At 34.2% G+C, this 26,930-nt stretch overlaps 3 protein-coding genes and 1 long non-coding RNA gene across 4 annotated transcripts; 1 reads left to right on the forward strand and 3 right to left on the reverse strand.

Moving 5' to 3' along the window:
• Nucleotides 1–398: 398 nt before the first annotated feature.
• On the reverse strand, nucleotides 399–3,417 carry LOC101213572 (putative disease resistance protein RGA3). The gene is made up of 2 exons (XM_031888680.1): nucleotides 3,263–3,417; nucleotides 399–3,034 (listed from the first exon to the last, which is right to left on the reverse strand). The coding sequence occupies exons 1-2, from the start codon at nucleotides 3,276–3,278 to the stop codon at nucleotides 873–875; spliced, it is 2,178 nt and encodes a 725-aa protein (XP_031744540.1). The 5' UTR covers nucleotides 3,279–3,417; the 3' UTR covers nucleotides 399–872.
• LOC116405073 lies at nucleotides 2,450–3,490 on the forward strand. The gene is made up of 3 exons (XR_004218148.1): nucleotides 2,450–2,591; nucleotides 2,809–3,132; nucleotides 3,363–3,490. It is a non-coding gene; the product is annotated as an uncharacterized LOC116405073 (long non-coding RNA).
• Nucleotides 3,491–7,587: 4,097 nt separating this feature from the next.
• LOC101213334 (disease resistance protein RGA2) lies at nucleotides 7,588–10,269 on the reverse strand. The gene has a single exon (XM_031889245.1). The coding sequence runs from the start codon at nucleotides 10,267–10,269 to the stop codon at nucleotides 7,588–7,590; it is 2,682 nt and encodes an 893-aa protein (XP_031745105.1).
• Nucleotides 10,270–11,609: 1,340 nt separating this feature from the next.
• On the reverse strand, nucleotides 11,610–25,977 carry LOC101212849. Its single transcript, XM_011661132.2, has 8 exons — nucleotides 22,409–25,977; nucleotides 21,978–22,052; nucleotides 21,732–21,835; nucleotides 21,484–21,572; nucleotides 21,185–21,305; nucleotides 19,048–19,767; nucleotides 13,801–17,499; nucleotides 11,610–13,657 (listed from the first exon to the last, which is right to left on the reverse strand). The coding sequence occupies exons 1-7, from the start codon at nucleotides 25,830–25,832 to the stop codon at nucleotides 13,837–13,839; spliced, it is 8,196 nt and encodes a 2,731-aa protein (XP_011659434.2). The 5' UTR covers nucleotides 25,833–25,977; the 3' UTR covers nucleotides 11,610–13,657; nucleotides 13,801–13,836.
• Nucleotides 25,978–26,930: the final 953 nt, after the last annotated feature.

Below are 26,930 nucleotides of genomic sequence, written 5' to 3' on the forward strand. Positions count from 1 at the left end.
TAAAAAGATTAAGCCTTTGATTGTGCACCTACTGCACAAAAGAGGCAATCATATATCTAAGTTTTCTCAAACATAATTGAACCATATGTTGTTCCTTAGAGATTATATATGTCGAAGAAAGACAGTATATCTTTGGAAGATAGAGATTTTATCAAAGGTCTACAAAGATGAACACTTTTGAGAGCATACCAATATTATAAATTAGCATGTGGTAAAACTACGTACACTTCTACCTTTTTACAAATATAATTGTTAGCCCTTTGAAATTAATGTGGCTGAACTGAAATCTTTTGAAGAAAACCAATTACTGTATGTTTGACTAGACATGTGCCTTCTTTAACCATTTGACATTCACTGTGAACTTCGTCTCTGAATATTTAATAGGAATCAAGCAGGTGTATAACAAAATATACAATTGAAAAACATCCAATAATAATGTATTTCTTTCGACAAGAAACGAAACGACATACAAAGACGAAACACGAGATACACTATATATCTCAATAGAAATTCATTCCAAAAAGAAAAGAAAAAAAACCAAGAATACATGATAGCAGTCGCAAACTTTAATTATAAGCAGTGTTCACCTTACCATAAGGAAAACGACTGAACAAAAGAAGAGCTTACACTTGTGTACAGAATGGAAGTCTTTTTCCACAGCCTTGATTAAACTACACAATCCTTCATTAAATCCCTTTTCTTTGTCCCTCCACAGAGCATCTGCGTGTTTCTCATCTCTATTTAGAAGCAAAACACCATCAAAATATTGCAAGATTCAAAAAGCAAGCTCCAACTTTATTATGAAGATCCGACTTAAGTTGCAAGAACTTAGAGTTGAATTAGATGGCTCAGCTCTTGTAATCCTTTTAATCTTAATCAATTCTGTTAATCTGAAATCTCAATATCTGAAGATCACTCAGCTCACCCAATCTTTTTGGTAAATAGGTGAGACTCAAACATCCGCATATGCTAAGATGCTTAAGGTTGATCAACTTTTTTGTATCTTCTGGGAATTCTTCTAATCTCAAACAACCATGAAGGATGAGTTCTTCCAATTTACACAAGTCACTAATAGAATCTGGCAGGAATTTTAAATTTCGATTATTAGAAAGATCTAAATGCTTGAGGTTGATCAAATTGCCGATATTATCGGGCAACATTTTAAAACTGGAATTCCGAAGGATCAGTGTTTCTAAATTATACAATTCTGTAATGGAATCTGGAAGATTTAAAATAAATGAGTCCATAATACTCAAATATCTCAAATGTTTCAACTTACCAGTAAACTCCAAAACGATCATTGCATTCTTCAAATTTTTGAAATACAAGGCTCGTAATTGCAAATGATCATGAAGTATTTTTGTAAATTCCCATTTCAAATCATTTGCAGAATCTAGCATGAAAAATGTTCTCAAATTTGTCACCTTTGATAATGATCTTAGAAGTTGATCTTTATGAGAATATTGATCTTTCCATGAAAAGTGACGAGTTCCTATGTTGATGACATTGCATTCATTATCTGCTATCCAACAAGCAAGATCATGCATCAAATCATGCATCTTACATGCTATTATGTCTCCCCGTTCATTTTTTGTAACCTCTTGAAAAAATGATCGTGATAATAACTCCATGAAATAATCATTGCCAATATCAATGAGGCTGTTGTCCTTGCTGCCATTTGGTTGAATGAAACCTTGCGCACTCCACATTAGTATAAGTTCATGTGTTTTAATTTCATAATCTTTCGGGAACAAAGCACAGTATAGGAAACATTGCTTCAAATTAGCTGGAAGGTATTTATAGCTGAGTTCAAGAATTAATCGCACTTCTTTTAGATTATCTTGTCCTTGCCCCAAAATTCGATGAAGTTCATTATCTTTGAAAGACAACCAAACTCTTTTTGATTTATTGTCTTTTAAAAGTCCTCCGATGGTTCTTATCGTGAGAGGAACACCTTTTAGCTTTGAAACGATTTCCCTGCCAATTTGTATCAAACTTGAACTTTGATCAAGCTTCTCTGGATTACTTGGATGTCCTTCCAAACAAGTAATTTTTTGAAACAATAACCAGGAATTGTACTCATCCAAAATTTGTAAAAAATGGATGAAAGTAGAGTCAAAAGTTTTAGCAACTTGTTCACTCCGTGTTGTGATCAAAATCCTACTACCCTTTGCACCGCCCATCAATAATCTTTTAAGGCGTAACCATTCCTCTTTTTTCTCATTCCACACATCATCCATTACGAATAAGTATTTCTTTCCATCGATTTTCTTTCTAAGCTCACTTTGTAATGAATCTATTTGAAGGTACGGCTTAGGCTTCGTCCCAGTTGCAGACTCTATCATCTTTTGGATAATAACTTTTAGATCAAATTCTTCAGAAACACACACCCATAACTTCAATTCAAACCCACTATTAGTCATATTGTGATGGGTATAAATAGACTGAGCAAGGGCAGTCTTTCCCAGTCCTCCCATTCCAACAATGGAAACAATTGCAATATCCTCTGTGATGTTGGAATTTAATAGAAGATCTATGACTACTTCCTTGTCATCATTCCTACCGATCACTTCCTCTTCAAGTATGTAAGAGTAAGTCTCCCGTCTCTTTCTCAACTCTTCATCATCTCTTTTCTCGATCACATGCTCAGAAAAGCTAAATTGATTTTTGTCATCATTAATAGATTGTAGCCTCTGTCTAATATCCTTGATTTTGTGATCTATTTTCCAATTAGATTTAAATTTGGAAAAGAGGATACGTACTAGTTTTCTTTTTCTCTGATCTTTGGCCAAAACCTGCCTTCTTAAGGTTTCGTAGGAGGACTCGTCCACCAGGTCATCAATCTCGTACAAAGCATCCTTAAGCCTTGAAACCCAAGCCTTGACAGCAAGGCTCTTGGACTGCTGCTCCTCCGCATCGAGAAGCACAGCTTGAATGGCAGAAAGCGAGTGTTTGAGTTTGTCGAGTTCATCATTGACACCCCACAACAACCCAAGCTCCTGTAGTGCGGAAGAGCCCAATTTGAATATGATGTCTGCAGTAACGTTGTAGAGAATAGCTTCAGCCATGGTGGATGAAAAAGGAGCAAAATTTTGGAGGAAGGGTAGCAACTTAGATCAGGTTGATAAACAAGTGAGTACTTAAATTTAGCTAAAATAAATTTGGGATACAAAAGTCCTTGTGGATAAAGCAAAAGGTGACTAACAACACCATATTATGTATACACGCATATATACGTATCACTTTTTCAATATCAACATACCATGCACAAGTAACATATTTTATTTTGAAGAATTGTAGGCCATATACTCATCTCAGTTTTCCATACATTTCCATTAATTAAAGTATGAAAATATATGTAGGTAGGAAGATGGCTGAAGCTCCAAACTTGATTCCATTAACATGGCTTATACCAAACACAAGCTTTGCCATTAACTTTTATAGATGATCTTGGTCTATGCACTCAAATAATAATATAATGTTAGTACTACCAGTTTGTGAGATGCTTCTTATTTTTTTATTCAAAGATAGAATAACTTTAAAAAAAGAAAAAGGTAGTGCATATTCATTGTTCACACATAATGACCCCAAAGTGACCGAAAGAACAAGAATAAAAGGATATAAAGAAACAACATGATATCGATAAAGTTTGAGTCAATTATTTACACTATATCCAATTGAGTCCTTCTTTATCATCGTTGGAAATACAATCACAAATAGCAATAATTGATAGACAAAAAATAACTTTGAAAAGAAAAAGATAAACTCCAAATTTCTCTTGGACGATTAAAGTCTAGAAATAATTATGTACTCAACTGGATAAAAGAGAGCATCTAAGTTTTCTCAAATCTTTAGAGCATTTAGATGTGACTTGAAAACCAGCGCAATGAAAATATTGAATTTGAATATGGTTGTTTGGTTCTAATAAAAAATAAGGATATCTATGTATAGAATGTATAGAATTCAGTACGTCATGAAACCAAACATTGACACAAACAACCATTGCCGACGTAGGTAATGTGGGTTGATTTAGACAAGCAAGCCCGACGTTTTAATTCAAAACATCAGACTTGATCCATCATTTTCATTTAAAAAAATTTTTCATCCATGTTTCTCTGACACACATGAAAAACACGTCAGGGAAACGTAATATATTAATTTTATTGTTAACCTTTCCCCGACGTCGAGGACAAAAACATCGAGAAGGTTGAAATAAATATTTAAATGTTGAAGTTTTCCCGAAGTTACTATACAAACGTCGACCGTTGTACAAACCAAGGTCGACATACGCGTTGACCCCGTCGAGGAATCTTTGGAATAACTTTTACTGATTAATTTTTTTCAACGTGTCACTTATGACGTTGGAGAAAGTCCACCCTATTTGTTTTGTATTCATAGAACACAGACAAAACATTAATCCGCATTTGAAATGGTTATGGGGGAAAAGGTATTTTCTTCAGCACACTTCACATTGTATGCTTGTTTTTGCTTCTATATTTTTCCAATAGTGTAATTTTCTCAAAGTTTTTCTATTGTTGTGAAGATGTTAAAGTTGAAGAATCAGATTAGAAGGGAAATTGAGCTAAGAAACAAAGGTCAGAAGAGGCTTAAACTCTTGATAAAAAGGCTTGAATCCCTCAACAACATCAGAAATTTTCACAAATTCCTCACCCTCGAAGGAAATGGAAAGCCAAAAATCAAAATTAGAGAAGCTCGTTTCAACGATTCAGAAAATCACAATGCCAGAAAATTCTCAATATTACCATATCAAACAACTCCGAATCTCGTAACACTTCCTACGTTGATACGCAACATACCTCTCAAATCCCTCACACAAAAGATCAAAGGTACTAATAATAATTAAATAAATAAATAACAAATATATATATATATATATATATATATATATATATATATATATATATATATATATATTTATCCCGACGTCATTTACATACGTCGGGGTAAGCGTATATGCCGACGTCGTTCATTTTGAGCGTCGCCTGAAATTTTCCTAACGCCTTTTGTCCAACGTTCTTGCCAACGTAGGATTGGACGTTGGCATTACTTTGGCCGACTCACTTTGAAGTTCTGCCAACGTTTTAATGCGTCAGAAATATCCAGTTTCTTGTAGTGCAGCCAACCCTTACATCTAAAATAATATTGACTTTATTTTAATGTGTTAACACATTTAGCTACTATTCAAATGACTTCTTCTCTATGTGAATATCTAATAGGAATTAAAGGAAGGTGGAAATTAAATAAACAACTAAACAATTGGAAGATGAGAAGGATGAAGAGATGCACCTGGATATCTCACCTAGGTTACTTAGTGTCACAATCGCAATCTTTCAAATATGGAACGGGCGATTGTACTACGACACTTGCTTTAACTCAGTGAACAAATCCGCCGTACTAAATCGAAAAATCACTGATCAAACAAACAACGCCTTGGAGAAACATGCTCGTAACACTCAGCAACCCATCATACTCCAAGCCTACCACTTTATGAGACGCCTTTACTTTTGTTTGTCTCTTTTTCAACTTCAAAGGCAAATCAACTTTAATTTTAAAAAGAAAAAGGTAGTGCATGTACATACATATCTTAAAGTGATTGAAAAAAAGAGGAATAAAAGATCAAATGAGAAAAGAAAAGAAATAAAACATCAGAATTGCATTAAAGTTGAGACAATTATATTTCACATCATCCAATTATGTCTTCACAAACGTATGCCATAGAACTAGGGAAGCAAAACCCTTGTTCTATTCTAACACCCTTTATCACACTAAGGTAGAAACATAGGAACACATAAATAATGGGAAGAAAAATACAAATATTTCAACAACCGGCCAACATTGAGTGATGATGATACGAACCTCGGCTTCCGCCATAGCGTAAAGGGTTAGTCGAGGTTTTCCTTGTAGATATGAAATTTCAATGATTCCGTTTAGTGAAGGTGATCGGTGAGTGTTACTACATGCATGCAGATTAGTTAATCCAAAATTTAATCTTCAATTTATGAAAATCAATGCATGCGATTACCAAATGCTAAAGTTGATTTCACCTAAGCCAAGCCAATTGACTTGACTTAATTAACTTATGAAACACTAATTGAATCAATGAGACCATGTATTTTCAATTTCATATCAATTGCATTTAAGATCGTCTAGGGCAAGTTAGATTGAGTAGTATATATTTAGTTTTCAAGCAGTACCTAACTAAAATATTCATGCAACAAGTCGTAGTGAATACAAGTCGTTGGTTTACAAGCTGTAATCAAGAAATCATCAATCGTACGATGCCGTGATACATATTTCAGTAAAAACACAATTGAATCCACAACTAAAAGACAATTCGGTTCTCAAACTCACAATTAATTAAAACACACAACTTAGTTATACAAGTCGTTGGTTCATCATCACAAGCTGTAATCAAGAAATCACCAATTGTACTATGTCATGATACATATTCCAATAAAAACATAATTGAATCCACAATTAAAAGACAATTCGGTTCCAAACTCACAAATACTTAAAATAGTTAGAGAAAATTCTTAACAATCCAAACTAGAAATGAGTACCTTAGCTCATTCTCGACATTTCAAGCAATGTGGAAAAGATAAAAAGAACATGAAGCAACAAAAAAAGATGCAGAAAGTTGAGTGAGGATGAGTTATAGCCAACTGAAATTGGAGAGAGCTTGACCTAGATGGTGGACGAATTATTTATAAAAGTGTAACCATGTCGTGAGACTATGCTCCTTTCATATTCAAAGGCAGCTACTACCTTACTAGTGTTGTTCCATGAGCCGTCGTGGTGCTGCAAGGTAGAGGTTATTTAAATTAACCTCTTTTGCACTCATTGACTCTGGTGTATGCGTATTAACTTCATCTACACCCAATTAAGCTTTAATTTGACACAAACACCGTATTCTACCATTGATTGTATCTCATAACCTACAAAATGGTCAAATAAGAACGTCAAATTATAGAATAATCATAATTAAAGGAAATGAGATAACACATTTTCAGTGCTTTCAGGTCATGTCTCCTGATTGAGATAAGAGCACTTTATTAAAAGAGGAAAATAGACCTTCAGCGAACCCTTTAGTTGGGAATGATAACTTAGAGAGATAACCAATCTCTTCTAACACCAACTAAATAACCATTTCAAATTTATATTTTTGTTTTTTTTAAATCATGTTTTTAAATTTTTGTTTATTGAAAACAAAAATAATGTATTTATTTGAAAGCTTCGTTTTTCATTTTCAATTTTTCTTCGTAATTTTAAAATCAAGTTTCTTGTTTAAAAACAAAAAAAAGACAAAAAAAAAAAAAAAACTAGTTACCATACAACACTTTTTTTTTTTTTTTTAAATACAGCTATATATACTAATATTTTGAATATTATTTTCAACTGTTCATTTATAAATATAGCGTTATTTAATTGATTAAAATTAAAGGAAGACAAAATTTGTATCTAAATAATAATAATAAAAAAAGTGTGTGGTATATGAATTAGTGTGAACTTAAAAAGGGATTATATTGTGAGAAGAAATACCTCCAAATGTATATCCAATGCTCTCCTTCAATCAATAAGAACGTCAGGAATATGGGAAATGTTAGGCCAATCCTCTCCTCCCTCCTTGCATCTCTCCCCAAGTTGTGGGCACTTGATTATGTTAAGTTGCACCAAAGATTTGAGCTGTTGCATTTCCTTTGGAAGTGATTTTAATTTTGGACATTCTTCTATTTCCAAAGATACAAGAGAAGTAAGGGTGCCAATCCATTCCGATATACTCATGACAGATTTTAAACCCTCTAAATTTAGAATTTCAAGAGCATGAAGATGGGAGAGTTGATTCAGATGTAATCTATCACAATTACCAATTCGAATTCCCCTTAACAAAATTGAGGTGGACACCCAATTGGGTAATCCTACTCCACAATACCCTTCAATTTGCAAGAGATTAACATATGGATGTGGTTCTAAGCCTTCCAATACTATATCATCAGCATCACCTTCATATTCATTACCATTCTCAAATTTCCATTTCAGTCTCAAAAGTGGGACTTTTTTGTTTTTAAGATTTACTGATTTGACGTCTGATGGAGAAAACCTCAACTGCTCCAAACCTTTGATTTTTAAGTCAAATTCTATAAAATAACTCCGCTCACTGAATTCCTTTACCTTATCAAACCTTTTACAATCAAACAAAAATGAACTTAATGTTTGTAGACTAGTCAACTTCTCCATCGTCCCTTGCAGCATATTCATTAATCTTGAATCACAAAGAAGATGTCTGAGGTTTACAAAATTGTTAATATCCCTTGGCAACTCCTTTAGGTCATAACACTTGGTTAGATCTAGTGTTTGCAAATTTTGCAATTTCGTGATGGAGTTTGGAACTGATTTCGCATCTTCACCGAGTTCTAGATATCGAAGATGTCTAAGCTTTTTTATTGACTTTGACACATTAGGGATTTGTAATACTCGCAAACGTGGAAAGTGAGAAAACAGTCTGTCCAAAAGAACTTTTTCAATTGGATTTCTCGTAAAGAAAGGATTTTTCGTAAACAAAAGGAACGTTCTTAATCCTTTAGCTTGTTGCAATTTGGACACATCATCAATCCATGATCGTGGTTCATATTCAAATGAAATATGACGAGTTTGTTCACTCACAACATATCCACTCTCTGGATATCCACGTATGTACAATTTCTGTCCAGCTACCTCTCTTGCAAGATCACACATCAAATCATGCATGCCAACTTCTTCAAAAGGAACATCCTCAATAGAAATTTCATAGAAAAACCTCCAACATAATTCATCCAAGTACTCCTTCCCAATATTCTCTACAGATTTTCCTCCATTTGATGATTCGATAAAACCTTGAGCTATCCATTGTCTAATCAATTCATTCATTCTAATTTTGTATCCTTTGGGAAACAAGGATGAATAGGAAAAACATTGCTTCAAATTTGGTGACAAATGGTTATAGCTCAATTTTAATGTTGATATCACATGACCATCATTATTATTTTTTTCACGAGTGACATTTAAAAGTTCATTTTCTTTGATGAACTCCCAATCTTCTGCGGAAGTTTTTCCATATAATAAACGTCCTATGTGTCTTATTACAAGAGGAATACCTCCACATCTTTTTGAAATTTCTTTTCCCATTTTTATCAAGTTTTGATTTATTGACTCTAAGTCACTTTCTTTAAATGCCACTTCTTTAAACAACAACCAAGAAAAATCTTCAGTTAAGTCTTTTAGAGGAATTGTTTCGACTCCTGGAACTGCTTTACTGTCACGCTTTGTGATCAAAACCTTACTCCCTCTTGCACCAAGCATTAACAGGTTTTTCAAATTCTCCCATTCATTTTCATTTTCATTCCATACATCATCCATAACTAACAAATACTTCTTTCCTCCAATCACTTCTTCAAGCTTTGTCTTTAAAGGTTCCATTTCTTCTACCTTTGGTTTCTTTTCGGTTGCTGATTCAATTATCTTTTTCAATATTGTTTTTGTGTCAAATTGATTAGAAACCCAAATCCAAATTCTTGAACTAAAACCATCAGAGACTTGTTTGTCATTGTAGAGAGATTTGGCCAAAGTTGTCTTGCCAATTCCACCCATTCCAACAATAGCGATGAATGAAACGTTAGCTTTCACCTTGTCATCCTCTGCTAGTAAATTTTTTTTAAGGTTGTTCATTTCATCATCCCTTCCAATTATTTTCTGATCCCCACTTAAAGATGAGTGAGTATCCCTTTCCATCCCAATTGGATAAGATAAAACATTTTGTATCCCAAGATAAGCAATTCCATTGAGCTGAAACTTATCTTTTTCTTGGGAAATAACATCAAGCCTCTCATTAATTTTCTTGACTTGACATGCCATCCTATAGTTAAATGCAAGTTGGTTAGAATTGGAGAAGAAGATTCTAACCTGCTTTGCATTTTTTCCTCTTGTCATCACTTCTCGACGGAGAGCCTCAGTAGAGATTTCATCAAGAACGTCCTCAACATCGTAAAAAACGTCTCCCAACTTTTCGAGCCAATCGGTTAAAGAATGATCATTGCCTTTGATTTGACGTTGCTCTGCATCACGAAGTACAGATTGAATGGACGAAACATTGCTCCTTAGTTTGTTAAGATCATCATTAAGACCACATACCATTCCAAGGCATTCTAAAGCATGAGAGCTAAGCTTCTTCAAGATCTCCACTCCAACACCCGAAAGAATTCCCTCTAGTGCCATTCCTTCAAATTTTTTTCTCTAGATGATTTTTTCTCACAATACCAAAACACTTTATATAGTGAGAAATACAATCGAATACTAAAATGTGAAACTAATTCGATGGGAATTAATTCGATGGGAATTAATTCGATGCTTTCCCCATTCCCACATGTGAAACTAATTCCATTGTATCAAATACTAAAATGATTGGTCCAGGTTTTCTTTTTCTTTTTCTTTTTCTTTATCGTTGGATAAGGAACCAACGTGAGACAAGACCCAAAATATGTACATAGTTATTCTAAACTTACTCTTTCAATACTTTTATGCCATGGCTTTTATCAACAGGTGCACGATGTAGGATAGGAAGTTGAGGGTCACCAATTGCCATTTCAGTCTCTTCTAAAAGTTGCACATGAGTTAATTTGACAAACTCACAAACCCTGTCCTGAGGAAAAAACTGAACCCCTCTCCCACAAGACAACAAGAAAAATAAATCAGAACGAAGTAATTTAATTCACAGAAATTATATACGCATGCATGCAGGCGCGCACACACACATATCAGATAAAAGTTGGTCAAATTTTACTCACTCGAGTTAAATTATTTACTTGAATATTAAACCTTTGAATGATTCCAGCTACATCTTTTTTCGGCACAACTTTTCCTGAAGATGGTCAAGTACAAGTAAGAGCAACTTCTTTTACACAAAAACAACTTGATTATTCACCCCTTCAAGAAAGGAATAAAAATTGAAATTTCCGGAGACATATGGTTTCTTCTTTAGACAAATCTCTCGTGGAAGAGTGTGTGTAAAAGAAAAACTTCCACTTGGGAGAAATCTATATTAGGTTTAGGATGGCCACTAGGAGATTCCATCCAAAAATTAGAATCTTCCACTTGTTTAAATCTCGTCAAGCAAAATCTTCATTTGAAGATTTTTGTAAGATGAGATCCCACAGAACTTATATTGACATCAAATACAGGGGAGTTCTTTACAATAGAGAGGTCATAAAGGTTCAGGATTTCATGAAAGGACCTAGTTTCAAGTTCCTGTGCTCCTCCCATAAAAGAAAGCCACACACCATATTAAATAATAATGCATGTGTATTATTGCTGGGACTTTTTCTAAAAAACATTAGAAGTCTTGGTCTATGCACTTTCTACCACTTTTGAGGTGCTTTTCTTTAATTTCGTTGTCTTTTCTTTTTTAAAGGTAAATTATTTTTTTCAAAAAGTTAGAGCATTCATATATATGGTCTCAACAAAGTGATTGGAAAAAGAGTAATAAAAGATACATTAGGATTTCAATAAAGTATAGAGTCGATTATTCATTCACACCGGTAGTTGAGTTGGAAATATGATATTATGTTCATGTATATATATTAATGTTTTGCATCAAAGGAGAGAGAGAACAGATTATTACACAACACTATTGGGGTTAGGTAATCTCTCTTTCTCCTTCCTTTTGGTTCATCAAAATCCTAAAAAAGTATTGGTAAAAATTAATAATTGATGGTTAATTAAGAAGGAAAAATGACAATTATATTATATTGTATGTAACCAAAAATAGCAAAATATTATATTGGGACAATACATAATAGTCAAGCTTGATAGGGAAATGAGGTGGCCGATCTCTTCTGGCAACAAACGTAATTTGGGACACCTAAGAATACGCAGATCTGATAGTGAACTGAGTTGGCCGATCCCTTCAATACTCAATAAATTTCACAATTTATTAGACGCAAAGTTTTAATAGCTGTCATATATTCCAAACCCTTTGGCAAATACTCCAATTTGGGTATGTCCCAAAAAGAAAGACGGCGGAGACTGCTAAGTTCTTTCCAGTACAATAGCCTACCATCTTCCTCATACACTAGATGGGAAGAAGACATTAGTAAATGTTTGCAATTTCGTATGGTAAGAGACTCAAGATCTTTCATATTGCAGTTTAACACCTCTGGCAGGAACTTAATATCAATATTGTCAATCTCAAGACTAGATAATTTAGACAGTGTTGAAGAAGAAGAAGAATCCGCAGCAAGGTTTGTAGCCATTCTAACTACCCTGTCAAAAACTTGCAAACCAACACCCCTTATTCTCAATGATCGCAAAAGTGGATGCTGTGGAATAAAAGCCAGCTGAGGACAATCCAAAATCCATAATTCAGAAAGCTGATGTAATGCTGTTGCAAGAGAGGCAGTGTATTGAGCAGAGTAATTCGAAGCTATTTCCCCCCTTCTCCACCCTTTCAACTTAGGCATCTTCTTAATCCTTAGTTTCTCAAGGGATGGAAAAAAAGTTGTTGATGAAGAAACAGGACTGCTATCATCAATGTATTCGATGTTGGATAAGTCCTTGAGATAAAGATTCTTGAGATATGGAAATTGATCAAATTGAGGGAGATGCTCCAATTTTTCACAATGACAAAGCTTTATGCTAACCAGACCACCCAGGAAAGAATCAGATGATACCCAATCACATAACTTCATGCCTCTATATCCTCTTATACTCATTTTGCGAACATTTGAATGTGGTTTTAAGCACTCCAAAATCCTCTCATCTTCAGCATATGAGGCATCATCAATTTTCGGCTTCTTCTTATATGTGTCCCAAAGTAATTCCAATTTTCGAATTTCAGACTTTTCTTCAAAATATTTCACATTTTCTATATCAGTGGTTGTGCAAAATTGTAATCCTCGAATACGCAATGATCCTCTTAATTGGAGCCTTCTGGAGTCCTTTCAAGATTATAAGTCATTCCCTGCAAGGTCAGGTGGTTTGTGCCACCAATAACAAAATTGTTGCCGTTGAGGTAGCTAAGTCCGATTAGCGCCTCATCCGAAATACAAGCGCCAGATTAGAATAAAAAAGAAATATCAGGATCATGATCCGAATAACCAATTTAAAGTCGGAGATTTGATTCAATTTTAGATTTCGATCCAAGCCGAATCATAAAAAATATTCAATTTTAGATTTGTACAATCAACATATAGGTTGATTAGTTACATCCCAGATTGGTACTTAGTTCTTTATATGTCTACATAAAAAAGCAGTAGAAAACAATTTTATCAATAATTAATTTCTGTTATGTGATTGGTTTATTCTCAGACTTTTTGAATTTTCTTCCAATGTACTTTCAAGCATTCTTCTCTCTCACTCTGTTGTCGCCATCAAACCATATATTATTGTGAAGTCATTGCATCACTAACAAATAAAAATTTTAATTTTATGGGAATCTTGGTTTCAAATGTTTAAAGACAGGGAAAATGTGGAAATAAGAAGATTAATTAATGCATACCTCTAATTAATGAATGGAGCTTTTCCCTCTTTCTCCATCAGCATGTTGAGATGATACACCGTTTCAGGCAGTCGGTAAATTTTCTTTCAGCTTTGGATATTAACTATCAGTCTTGCACCATAGAAAGAGAGTAGATAACTAAATTTGGATAATACTTAAAAAGTTGAGAGTTTGATAACATGGAAATGATTGTTTGTTTTTTCCTAGTAAATGTGAAAAATGACGAATGAGGGAAATGGTAGGGTTGTGCATACCTTCTTGTAAATGTTCAATATCTCCTTTCACCTCCTCTACTTGTTTAGCTTCTTCCACGTCTTCGATAACTTGGGGCATTTTGAAACTGTCAATGATCCTCGCAAGGAGGACAGGTGTAAAAGTCCTTCTGGCAACGAAGTTAAATTGAGACATTCCTCAATAGTGAAAATTGACAGTGAAGTGAGATGGCCGATCCCTTCGGGTAACGAAGTTAAATTGACACAACGCCTAATTATCAAAGTTGACAGTGAAGTGAGGTGACTGACCCCTTCTGGCAATGAAGTTAAACAGGGACATTCCTCAATAGTGAAACTTGATAATGAAGTGAGATGGCTGACTCCTTCTGGCAACGAAGTTAAATTGACACAATACTTAATTAGCAAAGTTGATAGTGAAGTGAGGTGACCAATCCCTGCTGGCAATGAAGTTAAATTGGGACAACAAACAATCGTCAAATATGATAGTGAAGTGAGATGGCTGATCCCTTCTGGCAACGAAGTTAAATTGCTACAATTACAAATTCTCAAGCTTGACAGAGAAGTGAGGTGGCTAATCCCTTCAAGACTCACTATATTAGGACAATTATATAGATCCAAACGTTCAAGAGTTGTCATATATTTCAACTCCTTCCACAAATACTCCAATTGTGGCATGTCAAAAATACCAAGCGAGTGGAGATTTCCAAGTTTTTTCCCTAGTACGCCATCGTTATCCTCATCAACAAGATGGGAAGAAGACATTTGCAAATTTTTGCAATTTACTACGGTAAAAATCTCAAGATCTGTCGTACTACCAAACAACTCCTCTGGCAGAAACTCAAGATCAATATTCTGAATGTGAAGAATAGATAATTTAGACAAAGCTGAAGAAGAATCAGCAGCAGGGGTTGTAGCCATTTTTATTACCATATCAAAAAGTTGCACACTAACATCATTCAATGCTAATGATCGCAAAGGTGGATGCTGTGGAATAGAAGCCAACTGAGGACAATTAGAAATATCTAATCGAGAAAGGTGATGTAATATTGTTGGAAACAAGGCACTGTAACGAGCAGATTCCGGGGGGGTTTCCCCCTTCCACCATCCTTTCAAGTTAGGCATTGTCATGATGGTTAGCTTCTCAAGGGATGGAAAGAAAGTTGATGAAGAAAGAGAATTGTTATTATCAATGTACTCAATACTGGGTAAGTTTTCAAGAAGAAGATGCTTGAGAAAAGGAAATTGATCAAATTGAGGGAGATGCTGCAACTTTTCACAACTTTGAAGCTCTATGTTGACCAAACCGCCTAAATAATCAAAAGATAGCCAATTACACAACTTTACTCCTCTATATCCTCTTATCTGCATTTTGTGGACATTTGAATGTGGTTTTAAGCAGTCTAGAACTCTCTCATCATCGTTTTCTGATGCATAGTCAGTTTCAGCGTCGTACAGATCCCTATTCCAACGTAGTTTCAGCTTCTGAATTCCAAATTTCTCTTCCATATATTTAGCATTTTTCAAATCAGTAGTGGTACAAAGTTCTAATCCTTTAATAAGCAAGGATCCTCTTAACCTAGCAAGTTCATTCAACTCACTTAAATCACAACCCTTATCCTTCCCTAATACAAACAAATTCATCGTTTGAAGGCTAGTCAACCCACCCAGTCCTTTTGGCATGTGAGTCAAACGGTAGCAACCATGTACATCAAGATGCTTAAGATTTATCAAATTGTTAATATCGGTTGGCAATTCTCTTAGATCACTGCAGTGACGAAGGATAAGTGTTTCCAGATTATACAATTTCGTAATAAACTTTGGGAGAAATTTCATATCATGATCAGAAATGTCAAGATATCTTAAATGTCTTAACTGACTAATGAACTTGGGAATTTTCTGAAATTTGCTGTACCCCAAATTCAATGACCGTAATCGCAAATGATTTTCAGATAGAAGAAATGGAGGACCATGCAAAGTTCTCAAATTCTTTACCTCAGTCAATGATTTTGCTTCAAGTTCCCAACTTTTCCTTGAATAATTGGAGGGAAATGACACATGTCGAGTCCTTTTATCAATTGACTTAGTTTTATCACTTGCATCCACACATTCATTTTCTACTATCCAACATGCAAGATCATGTATCAAATCATGCATCTTGCACTCCTTGACGTCTCCCCATTTATTTACTTTTACATTGTGAAAGAATGACCTGCCCAACAACTCTTTAAAATAATCATCACCAACATCTTCAATTTCTTTATTACTATGTGATTGAATGAAACCTTGTGCCATCCATTGCTTTACCAATCCATCCTTTTGAAACTCATAGTCTTTCGGAAACAATGCACAATATGTAAAACAGTGCTTCAAATTAGATGGAAGGTGGTTGAAACTTATCTTCAATATTGGTTGAATTTGATTTTCTTGTTGCAAAATTGTGCCAAGATCGTTGTCCTTGAATGACAACCAATCCATTTCTGTGTTTTTGAAATATAACAAACGTCCAACTATTCTTATTGTAAGAGGAGAACCTTTCAACTTTGCTATAATCTCTTTACCGATTCTAACCTTATTTGAATTCTCAATCTCTTCTTCTTCATTCAAAAATGCCATTTTTCTAAACAACGCCCAAGAGCTCTCATTGTCAAGTTCTTTTAAGTGATGAAACTGAACTGTATCAGAAGCCTGTGCCACTTGCAGATTACGTGTTGTGATCAAAATCCGACTTCCCTTGGCACCACCCATTAAAAATCTCTTTAGACTAACCCATGTTTCATGGCTTTCATTCCACACATCATCCATGACCAACAAGTATTTCTTTCCATCAATTTTTTCTTGAAGCATACTTTGTAGTATATCCAATTGAAGAGAATCGGGTTTCTTTTTCGCAATAAACTCTATAATCTTTTCAACAATTACTTTGATATCAAACTCTTGAGAGATGCACACCCATAATTTCAACTTAAAATGTTCATTTATCTTCTCATCATTATAAACAGATTGAGCAACTGCAGTCTTTCCTAATCCTCCCATGCCAACTATGGAAACCACTTCAACATTATCCTCCATGGTGTTGGTATCCAATAGAAAATCTATAATAGCTTTCTTGTCATCATCCCTACCAATCACTTCTCCCTTAGGAATAAAAGAGCAAGTCTCTCGCATCTTTCTCAACTCATCATCTCGTGTCTCCCTCATACGGACAGAAAGGTGGAGTTGAGTTTTATCATTAGCGATAGCATCTAGTTTCTCCCTAACTTGTTTAATTTTTTGACTCATTTTGTGACCAAATGAAACCTGATTAGATTTGGAGAAGAAGATACATACTTGTTTGGTAATTGTTCTATCTTTGGTAAGAACTTGTCTTCTCAAGGTTTCATAAGAGAACTCATCAATCAAGTCATCAACGTCGTAGAAAACATCTCTAAGCTTTGAAATCCAATCTTTGACTGCGTGGCTCACTGATTGTTGCTCCTCTGCATCGAGAAGCACAGCTTTGATGGCTGAAAGAATGTTTTGTAGTTTTCCAAGCTCATCATTAACTCCCCACAATGATCCAAGCTCTCGAAGCGCGGAAGAGCCCAATTTGGTTATAACATTTGCAGCAACGTTGAACAAAATAGAATCCGCCATGGATGAAAAATGATCAGTTTTTGCAAATTTGGAGGATGGCACAACAGAGAGGTTATGAAGTGGAGTGATGCAGGACATGAAGTTTGGCTAATATTTGTAGGGTAATAGTATTGTTACAAAGTAAGGCAAAAGGAGACACAAAAAGGAAAAATCTTTTCTTGAATACATTGTTTTTGGGTACAATCGTTTTGGTCTATGCACTCAAATAATAATGTTGCATGGACTCATTTATTCTTATCCTCATCCATGGTTGAGTGATCAATCGTCAATCTAAAGGAAAAACAAAAGACTTCAATGAAAATGGACTTAAAAAGAACAAAATAGTTTTTGAATGTAAATAAATAAAAACAACGAACAAAATATTAATAAAGGCATGCAAAAGGAACTCACGGTTTAACAGTGCATCATCTTTTAGTCATATTTTTATAAATAGCAAAATATTACCAGACATGAACACGGAGACAAACAAATCGTAGCTTTCAAAGTACAAGAGAAGAGCTCCATTATAGTATAACATTTTTAGGAAGACTGTAAACAAGTGATCTGATCATCATAAAAGATGAAAGTTAGTACTTTGTAGAAGATTTGAAATGCTTGATTAACCAACTTGGAGCATCTTAGTAATTATAGTGATGGGAATATATCTTGTAAGTGTGAAGATATAATAGTGGATCTACTGTAATGGGAAAATGACCAGGTGAAGCAGAAACAATACCACATGTCATATACATATAAATTTGGATTTGTAGCTATTCACTATCCAAACTTAACTTTAGCAAGTGGCGGGGATAAAGTAGCTTTGTTTTCATAAGATAATGGATAGGGACAATGACATGCCATTTTTCTTGCTCTCTTTTTCTCTTTCTTCACTTTAGGGTAATTTTGTTGAAAATTATTTTGGTCATGGTGCACTATAGGATTTACACAAGTTGTTACGTGCCAAACTTTCTTTTTTTATATATAGAAAATACACTTTTTGCTTTGTGATTGAAACTTGCAAGGGATGCGTGGACTTGGAGATAGACGTAATTTCGATTGTACCAAAGTGTTACTCAAATTTCAATAGCATCAAAAGCCCCGCATTGCATTAACTGTTTATACTGTACATTTTGTTCTTAGGATTAATTTTTCTCATTTAAAACAAGAACAAGATGTTTAGCATTGCTAATAAAGCTCCTCTCTTTAGTTTCTTGTAGAGAGTGTAGCTAGTTTAACCCGCTTACCCAAGATAACGAAGGAAAGTTATAGTAGAAGCTAGAATGTATAGAAAAGCATATGCAGAAATTTCTTATATTTAGTGCTTAATTTGCTCGATTGGAGCTTACTTACATAGCTAGAATGTATAGAAAAGCATATGCAGAAATTTCTTATATTTAGTGCTTAATTTGCTCGATTGGAGCTTACTTACATACGAGGAGTGGTGGGTGACATATGAAATTTCAATGATCCCGTTTAAACCACCTGACCATTGAGGGTTTAGGGTTTCGGTGAGCCACTGGGAAGGGAACATAAGCTCCTGTCTTATTTCTATGAATGTATTAACACTGCCATAAGCTCCAAAAAAGGCTTCCTTGCTAGAATCTCAACCCAAATTGGTGTTCTATGTGTAAAAATCATCCGAAAGATTTAGACCACCTCTTCATAGCCTGTCCTATTTCTCAAGACCAACTTAGGCATGTTTGAAAACTTTAATTTCTTCAACGATGGAAAAATTGTTGATGAAGAAACAGAATCATCATTGTTCACAATAATGTACTCGATGTTGGGTAATTCTACTAGGTCAAGATGCTTGAGATTAGGAAATTGATCGAATTTGGGGAGGTGTCGTAATCTTTCACAATGATAAAGACATATAGTGACAAGACAATCAAGGAACTTAGAGGATACCCAATTACATAAATTCACTCCACCATATCCATCAATAAGTATCTTTCGAAGATTTAAATGTGGTTGTAAGCAATCTAAAACACTTTCGTAGATCACATCCTCCAACTTATCATCACCAATTGTATGTTTCTCCCAATGTAATTCCAACTTGTGAAGACCAGACTTTAGTTGCAAGAACTTACCCTTCATTTGTTGATCAACACTACCGGTACAAAATTCCAAATGTTCCATGCTTAATGTTCCTATTAATTTGGTAAGTCCATCCAACTCCTTTAACTCACCACCCTTATTCTTTCCCAACACAAATCTATACATTGTTTGAAGGTTAATCAGCTCACCTAACCCTTTTGGCATATGAACGAGACTCGAACATCCTTCCAAACTAAGATGCTTAAGTTTGATCAACCTTTTAGTATTTTCTGGCAATTTTCTTAACTTACCACAATAATCAAGGATAAGTTCTTCCAACTTACACAACTCAGTAATAGAATCGGAAAGATTTTATATTATAATTGTGAGAGAGAACAAGTTGCCTAAGATTGTTGCAATTTTTTATATCTTTCGGCAATCCTTTTAATGGACAAAAAATAAGTTTAAGTGCTTCCAACTTACACAACTCGGTAATAGAATCTTGAAGGAATTCTAATTTATATTTAAGAGAGAGATCCAAATGCTTAAGATTGATCAAGTTTCCTATATTACTAGACATAATTTTTAATCCCGAGCCTTGAAAGATAAATGTTTCTAAATTGCACAACTTCATAATGCAATCTGGAAGATCTATGTTACTAATTGATGAACTCATAATTCTCAAATATCTCAAATGTTTCAATTTACCAATAAACTATAAAGAGTACTCTACATATTCGATTTCACCTTTCAACTGTAAGTGCAATGCTCGCAATCGAAAAATATTACTAAAGATTATTTGTTTGAAGTTCCATTGTGAACCAATTAGCCTATAGTTCTAAATGTGAAGATGAATAAATTTTAAAACTCAAACTTAGAAGATTAAAGGAGAAAACATCCCAAAGAAACTCACAGAAACAAAAGGACATGAAGTAAATCCAAATTTAGAAAAGTTGTATTTTTCTTTTTGTATGATATTGGCCACACAAAGGCCTCATTTTAAAGAATAGTATTATTAGTATTACCAGCCATTTTTCCTGACTCTCAACTCAATAATTGAGTTGTATCTACAAGACTATAGAGAGGGTGACCATAAACCAAATTTTGTTAGAAACTTTTTATGACTGAAAAGTGACTCAATAACTAGGCCTTTAATCACTTCCATTTGATTCAACTTTCAAGGTCGAACCAAACCAATCATAAAAACTATTGAAGGAAAATAAAGAACCAGCCGACTTTAACCAAACCAAATTTTGTAAGAAATTTTGTTGATTCTAGGCTTTAGATTATAAAGTTAAGAATATATTTTGTGTAGATTTAAATAATTAAATTGGGTTAATTGAGGTCAAGAGACCTTAAAGAAAACAAAGTACCATTAGGAAATGTTGGATTTTAATAACAATAGAACTCACACCTACAATCATTTCTGATCGATCTATATTCACTTTTCTATTATCACATTTTAAAAAGTTCTATTTTAAAAACTCAAATACTAAAAAGATACCTTTGGAAAACTGAATGACCAAATAAGTTTATTCTTATAGACTTAAAAACTAAAAGATGTTAAAAGGCAAACGTCAAAAAACTTCCTTCCAAATTAAGGAGTAAAAAACCAAATGAACGTAGTCAAAAACTCCACTATCAATGTTAATAGATAGTGCACTACATATACCTATCAATTGACCAATATATTACATTTAAAAAGAAAAAAAAACAATATTACTTGAAAGGAAATGAAGAAAGAATAGTCCATTCAAGATGGCACCCAGTTACTATCATCACACTCATTTTCTTTTGCTTTTAGTTCCTTCCTCCACCTATGCCTCTGTTTTGGAACAAATGAACTGACTTTCTCCTTATATATATATAGAGCACAGCTGTAAGATTCAAAGAAACTGAACTCAATAATCCTTCAATTTCACTGTTAGAGATTTGACTTGAAATGTACAAATAAACACCTAAGCCAAAAGAATTGCATCCCAATTAAATTGGCAGGTTGTTAGTCTATGGAAAATAGATGGAGAGCAGAAGAAAAGCAATTATATCATTACCCACCATTTTGTGATTGTCTGTTCTTTGGATTTGACTTCTGTTGATGCAATCATATTGAAATCAATACTGAATATTTCCCGATGAAAACAAACCTACAGATCGAGTTGACAACCATAACTATAAGCTAATTATGAAAAGCAAATCTTTGCACTTTTTAAGTAACAGATTGACAAAAAGACTGTATACTAACTCAACTAACATTTGTATGTACTGAAGTGAGGACAGGAGGTATGTGTAGTTTAAATCCCCACCTCGAATTGGTAAAAAGAAAAGGGAAAGGAAGTACTTCGCTGCAAAATCACTTGAGAAAGTGCTTCCACGCAGCCTTCTCTCTTCTTCTTTTCAATTATTATCTCTAAAACCAAAATGTAAATAGAAGTCACTACAAACAACTGTTTAAAAATGCTTGTAATATTCTAACAATAGAAAAAAGTGGAAATTATTGTTACGTTGTGTGAATTAAGAGAGAAAGCAAAGAGGTATATGTGTGCATCTACCTTTATTCTTTGGAGTTGAGGTAATATTGAAGTTAGGCTTTTTGCAGCTTTTAAAACCAGTAACGTAATTTGTGCCTGTAATGTCATCAATAGTTCACAGATCATGGAAATGATTGTTTAAAATAAAGAGAAATTTTCACGTCTAGAAAAAATGTCAAACTATTTATAAAAATAGCAATAAAAAAATATTAATAAATATTGATAGACTTCTATCAATCTCTATTAATGAGATATAACATCAATGATAGAGTTCCATCAGTTTCTATAACGCATAAACACTGAAAGTCTTCTATCAAATGCTGATAGGCAGACTATCTTTATCACTATCTAGGTTGTAACAAATTTAGAAAATTTTACTATAAGTTGTAAATAGTTTCCATTTTTCTATAAAGAAAGTAATTATGACAGGGAAATAAATGTGCATTACCTACATCCGGTCAATACATGGATGAGTTCATTCCAATCCTCCTGGTCTTCTTCTTCTTCTTCCTTTTGTTTCTTGTCTTGAATCTGCAATTTGGGACAGTTCAAAATTCTCAAGAACCGTCCTCCTGGTAAGGAGCTGTGGTGGTGGAGAAATTCTTGGGGCAAGGAGACTAAGTTGGGACAATCTTCAAGACACAAACTTGAGAGTGAAGTGAGGCGAGTGATTCCTTCTGACAAGGAAGTTAATTTGGGACAATTCCAAATAAGCAAGTGTGATAGGGAAATGAGGTCGCCGACATCTTCCGACAATATAGGTAAATTAGGACATCTATCAATTTCCAAATGTGATAGTGAAATGAGTTCGCCAATCCCTTCCGTACTCACTAAATTTTCACAATTTGATAGCTTCAAAGTTTCAAGACTTGTAATATATTTCAAACTCTTGGGAAAATACTCCAATTTGAGGATGCTCTCAAGCCGAAGTGTCCGGAGATTGCTGAGTTTTTTCCATACCACATCATTATCCTCATCAACAGGATGCGGAGAAGACATTTGTAAACTTTTGCAGCGTTCTATGATAAGAGACTCAAGATGTGTCATATTGCAGAATAACTCCACTGGCAAGAACTCAAGATCAATAGTTCCAATCTCAAGGAAAGATAATTTAGACAATGTTGAAGAAGAAGAAGAATGTTCAGAAAGGTCTGTAGCCATTCGTATTACCATTTGAAAAAGTTGCACACTAACACCACATATTCTCAATGATTCCAAAGATGGATGTTGTGGAATAGAAGCCAACAGAGGACAATAAAAAATACATAATTCTGAGAGTTGATGTAATATTGTTGTTGGAAATGAAATTTCCCCCTTCCACCACCCTTTCAACTTAGGCATGCTCTCAATCCTTAGCTTCTCGAGAGATGGAAAAAATGTTGTTGATGAAGAAACAGAATTGCCGCTATCAATGTATTCAATATTGGGTAAGTATCCAAGAAGAAGATGCTTGAGATATAGGAATTGATCAAACTGTGGGAGATGCTCCAATTTTTCACAATGTGAAAGCTCTATGCTAACCAAACCACCCAGGAAATTAGAAGAAAACCAATCACATAACTTCATTCCTCTGTATCCTTTTATAATCATTTTGCGAATATTTGAATGTGGTTTTAAGCCCTCCAAAACTCCCTCATCATCATTATCACCATCATCTAAGGCATCTTCATGATCCATTTTTATATCCCAGTGTAATTCCAGCTTTTGAATTCCATACATTTCTTTTAAGTAGCTTACATTTTTTAAATCAGCAGTTGTGCAAAATTGTAAACCTTTAATACATAATAATCCTCTCAAGCTTTTAAGTCCATTCAATGCACTTAAATCACCACCTTTATTCTTTCCTAATACAAACATACTCATTGTCTGAAGGCTAGTCATCCCACCTAATCCTTTTGGCATGTGAGTCAAACTGGAACAATCATAAATATCAAGATGCCTGAGATTGATCAAATTGTTAATATCTTTTGGCAATTTTCTTAGCCAAAGGCAGTAACGAAGGATAAGTGTTTCCAAATTATACAATGTGGTAATAGAATTGGGAAGGAAAGTTACATTTAAACCAGAAAGATTAAGATATCTCAAATGTTTCAACTTATCAACAAACTTAGGAGGATGACAGCAGCATCTATCCAAATTCAATGTTCGTAATTGAAAAAGGTTCATGTGACAAGTTTTCTTGAAAGAACGGAAAGAAGCACGACTATCAATATCCAATGTTCTCAAACTCGTTACCTCAATGGATGATTTTGATACAACTTCCCTTGTTAGCCTCTTGCTCAAGAGAAATGAGGCATGTCGAGTCCTTTTGTCAATGGACCCGACATCATCACTTACAACCACACATTCATTTTCTCCTATCGAACACGCAAGATCATGTAACAAATCATGCATCTTACAGTACTTTAAGTCTCCCCATTTGTTTTTTCTTATGTCTTGAAAGAATGACCTCCCCACTAACTCTTGAAAATAATCGTCACCCACATCTTCAATTGCCTTTTTATTATGTGCTTGAATGAAACCTTGTGCCATCCATTGTTTTACCAATCCATTCTTTTTAAACTCATAATCCTTGGGAAACAAAGCACAGTACGTAAAACATTGCTTCAATTTAGGTGGAAGGTGGTTAAAACTTATCTTCAGTATTGGTTGAATTTGATCATCTTCTTGCAAAATTGAGTCAAGTTCGTTGTCCTTAAATGATGACCAATCCATTTCTGTGTTTTTGAAATATAACAGACGTCCAACAACTCTTATTGAAAGGGGATAACCTTTCAACTTTGCTACAATCTCTTTACCGATTCTAACCAAATTTGAATTCTCAAGCTCTTCTTCTTTGTTTAAGAATGCCATTTTCCTAAACAACGCCCAAGAGTTATCCTTGTCAAGTTCTTTTAAGTGATGGAACCAAACCGTGTCAGAAGCCTGGGCAGTTTGTAGATTACGGGTTGTCACCAAAATCTTACTTCCGCTGGCACCACCCATCAGAAATCTTTTCAGACCAATCCATTTCTCGTGGTCTACATTCCACACATCATCCATGACCAACAAGTATTTTTTTCCATAAATTTTCTCTTGAAGCATACTTTGTAATATATCCAACTGAAGGGATTCTTGTTTTGTTTTCGTAATAGACTCTAAAATCTTTTCAACAATTACTTTGATATCAAATTCTTGAGAAATACACACCCATATTTTCCACTTAAAACGATTGTTTATTTTTTCATCATTATAGACAGTTTGAGCGAGTGCTGTCTTTCCTAATCCTCCCATTCCAACAATGGAAACAACTTCAACGTTATCCTTTGTGATGTTGCTGGTATTCAATAGAAAATCCATAACAGATTTCCTATCCTCATCCCTACCAATGATTTCCCCCTCGGGTATGAATGAGGACGTCTCTCGTACCTTCCTTGGCTCATTATCTCGTACCTCCCTCGCACACACAGAGAGGTGAAGTTGAGCTTTAATAGCCGCAATAGCATCTAGCTTCTCCCTAACTTTTTTAATTGTTTGACCCATTTTGAAACCAAAAGCAATCTGATTAGATTTGGAGAAGAAGATACGTACTTGTTTGGTGATTGTTCTATCCTTGGTAAGAACTTGTCTTCTCAAGGTTTCATAAGAGAACTCGTCAATCAAGTCATCAATGTCATAGAAAACATCTTTGATCTTTGCAATCCAATCCTTGACTGTGTGGCTCTTGGACTGTTGCTCCTCTGCATCGAGAAGGACGGCTTTAATGGCCGAAAGAGTGTTTTGGAGTTTGTCGAGCTCATCGTTGACTCCCCACAGAGACCCAAGTTCTCGAAGTGCGGAAGATCCCAGTTTAGTAATAACACTTGCAGCAACATTGAACAGAACTGAATCCGCCATGGATGAAAAATGAAGGCTGAGAAGAAGAGATTGTTAGTGTATACGAAGGGATAAAAACAAAAGTCTTGGTCTTATGAACACTTCAAAGAAAGCAAAGTGATGGCTTTCTGCATAAAAACAAACTTTTTTATCTTCCAATAATTAAGAAGCTACAAAGCAAAGCAAAGCAAACCAACTTTGAATAATCAAACGAATGATAAGAAAAAAAACTACAATATAATCATTTCATTTTTAGTTTTTTTTTTTTAACTAAGTCCATTTCCGTAGCATTTTTTACATTATTTTTTCAAATTTTCAATTTTTCTTACGTTTTTTTAATTATCAGTAAAAAATAACTAATTAAATATATCAAAATTCTATTCACTTCTAAATTTGCTACAATAACGTCCGTTTTATTATTATGATTTTCTTTTATTATTTTTGAAAATCCCTTTAAATAATTTATAATAAAAGAACAAACCGAAAATAACCTAAAGTAATCTCCCGTTAGATGGAAAGTTTTTCAAGTGTACCTAAGCCCTTCAATTTTAATTTTGTATGTAATACTTGTTTATTTTTTAGTAGTCATCAAATTCACAATTCAAAATCCGATTAGATACAATAAATTAGACTCAAGGGTCTATTAAATGGCTAGGTTAAATATATCGTTTAGACACAATGGAATTAAAAAACACTTTAAACTTGCTAACCAACGTGGTTTTGATTTGCTTAAATGATCTTTTCCTTACACCTCCATTATTAAAATAGACAATCACATCAAATGATTTAATTTAGTTTTAATTGATTCATAGTTTTAGGAGTATGTTTCCTCCAACAAAAATAAAAATAAAAAGAAGGAAATACAAAGTAGTGTTTAGGAAATAGGTGAAAGAGGGAGTTTGTTTCCGGTGGCTATGTGTCTTTGGTGCTGGGACTGCTGGTTATTTGTTTTGTATGTGTTTCCCCATAAAAGAAATTTTGTATCAATCAAAGGGGGAGTTTCTTATTGTTTTAGTTGCCTGCAAAAATCTTCTTTTATTGTACTAAACTTTTCTTGCTGCTTCCATCATAGGGTGTGATGGGTAGGCTTAATGGTTGGTTGATTGTCAACTTTATGTT

Source organism: Cucumis sativus, chromosome 7, assembly GCF_000004075.3.
Source record: "Cucumis sativus cultivar 9930 chromosome 7, Cucumber_9930_V3, whole genome shotgun sequence".
In the NCBI taxonomy this organism is placed as follows: domain Eukaryota; kingdom Viridiplantae; phylum Streptophyta; class Magnoliopsida; order Cucurbitales; family Cucurbitaceae; genus Cucumis; species Cucumis sativus.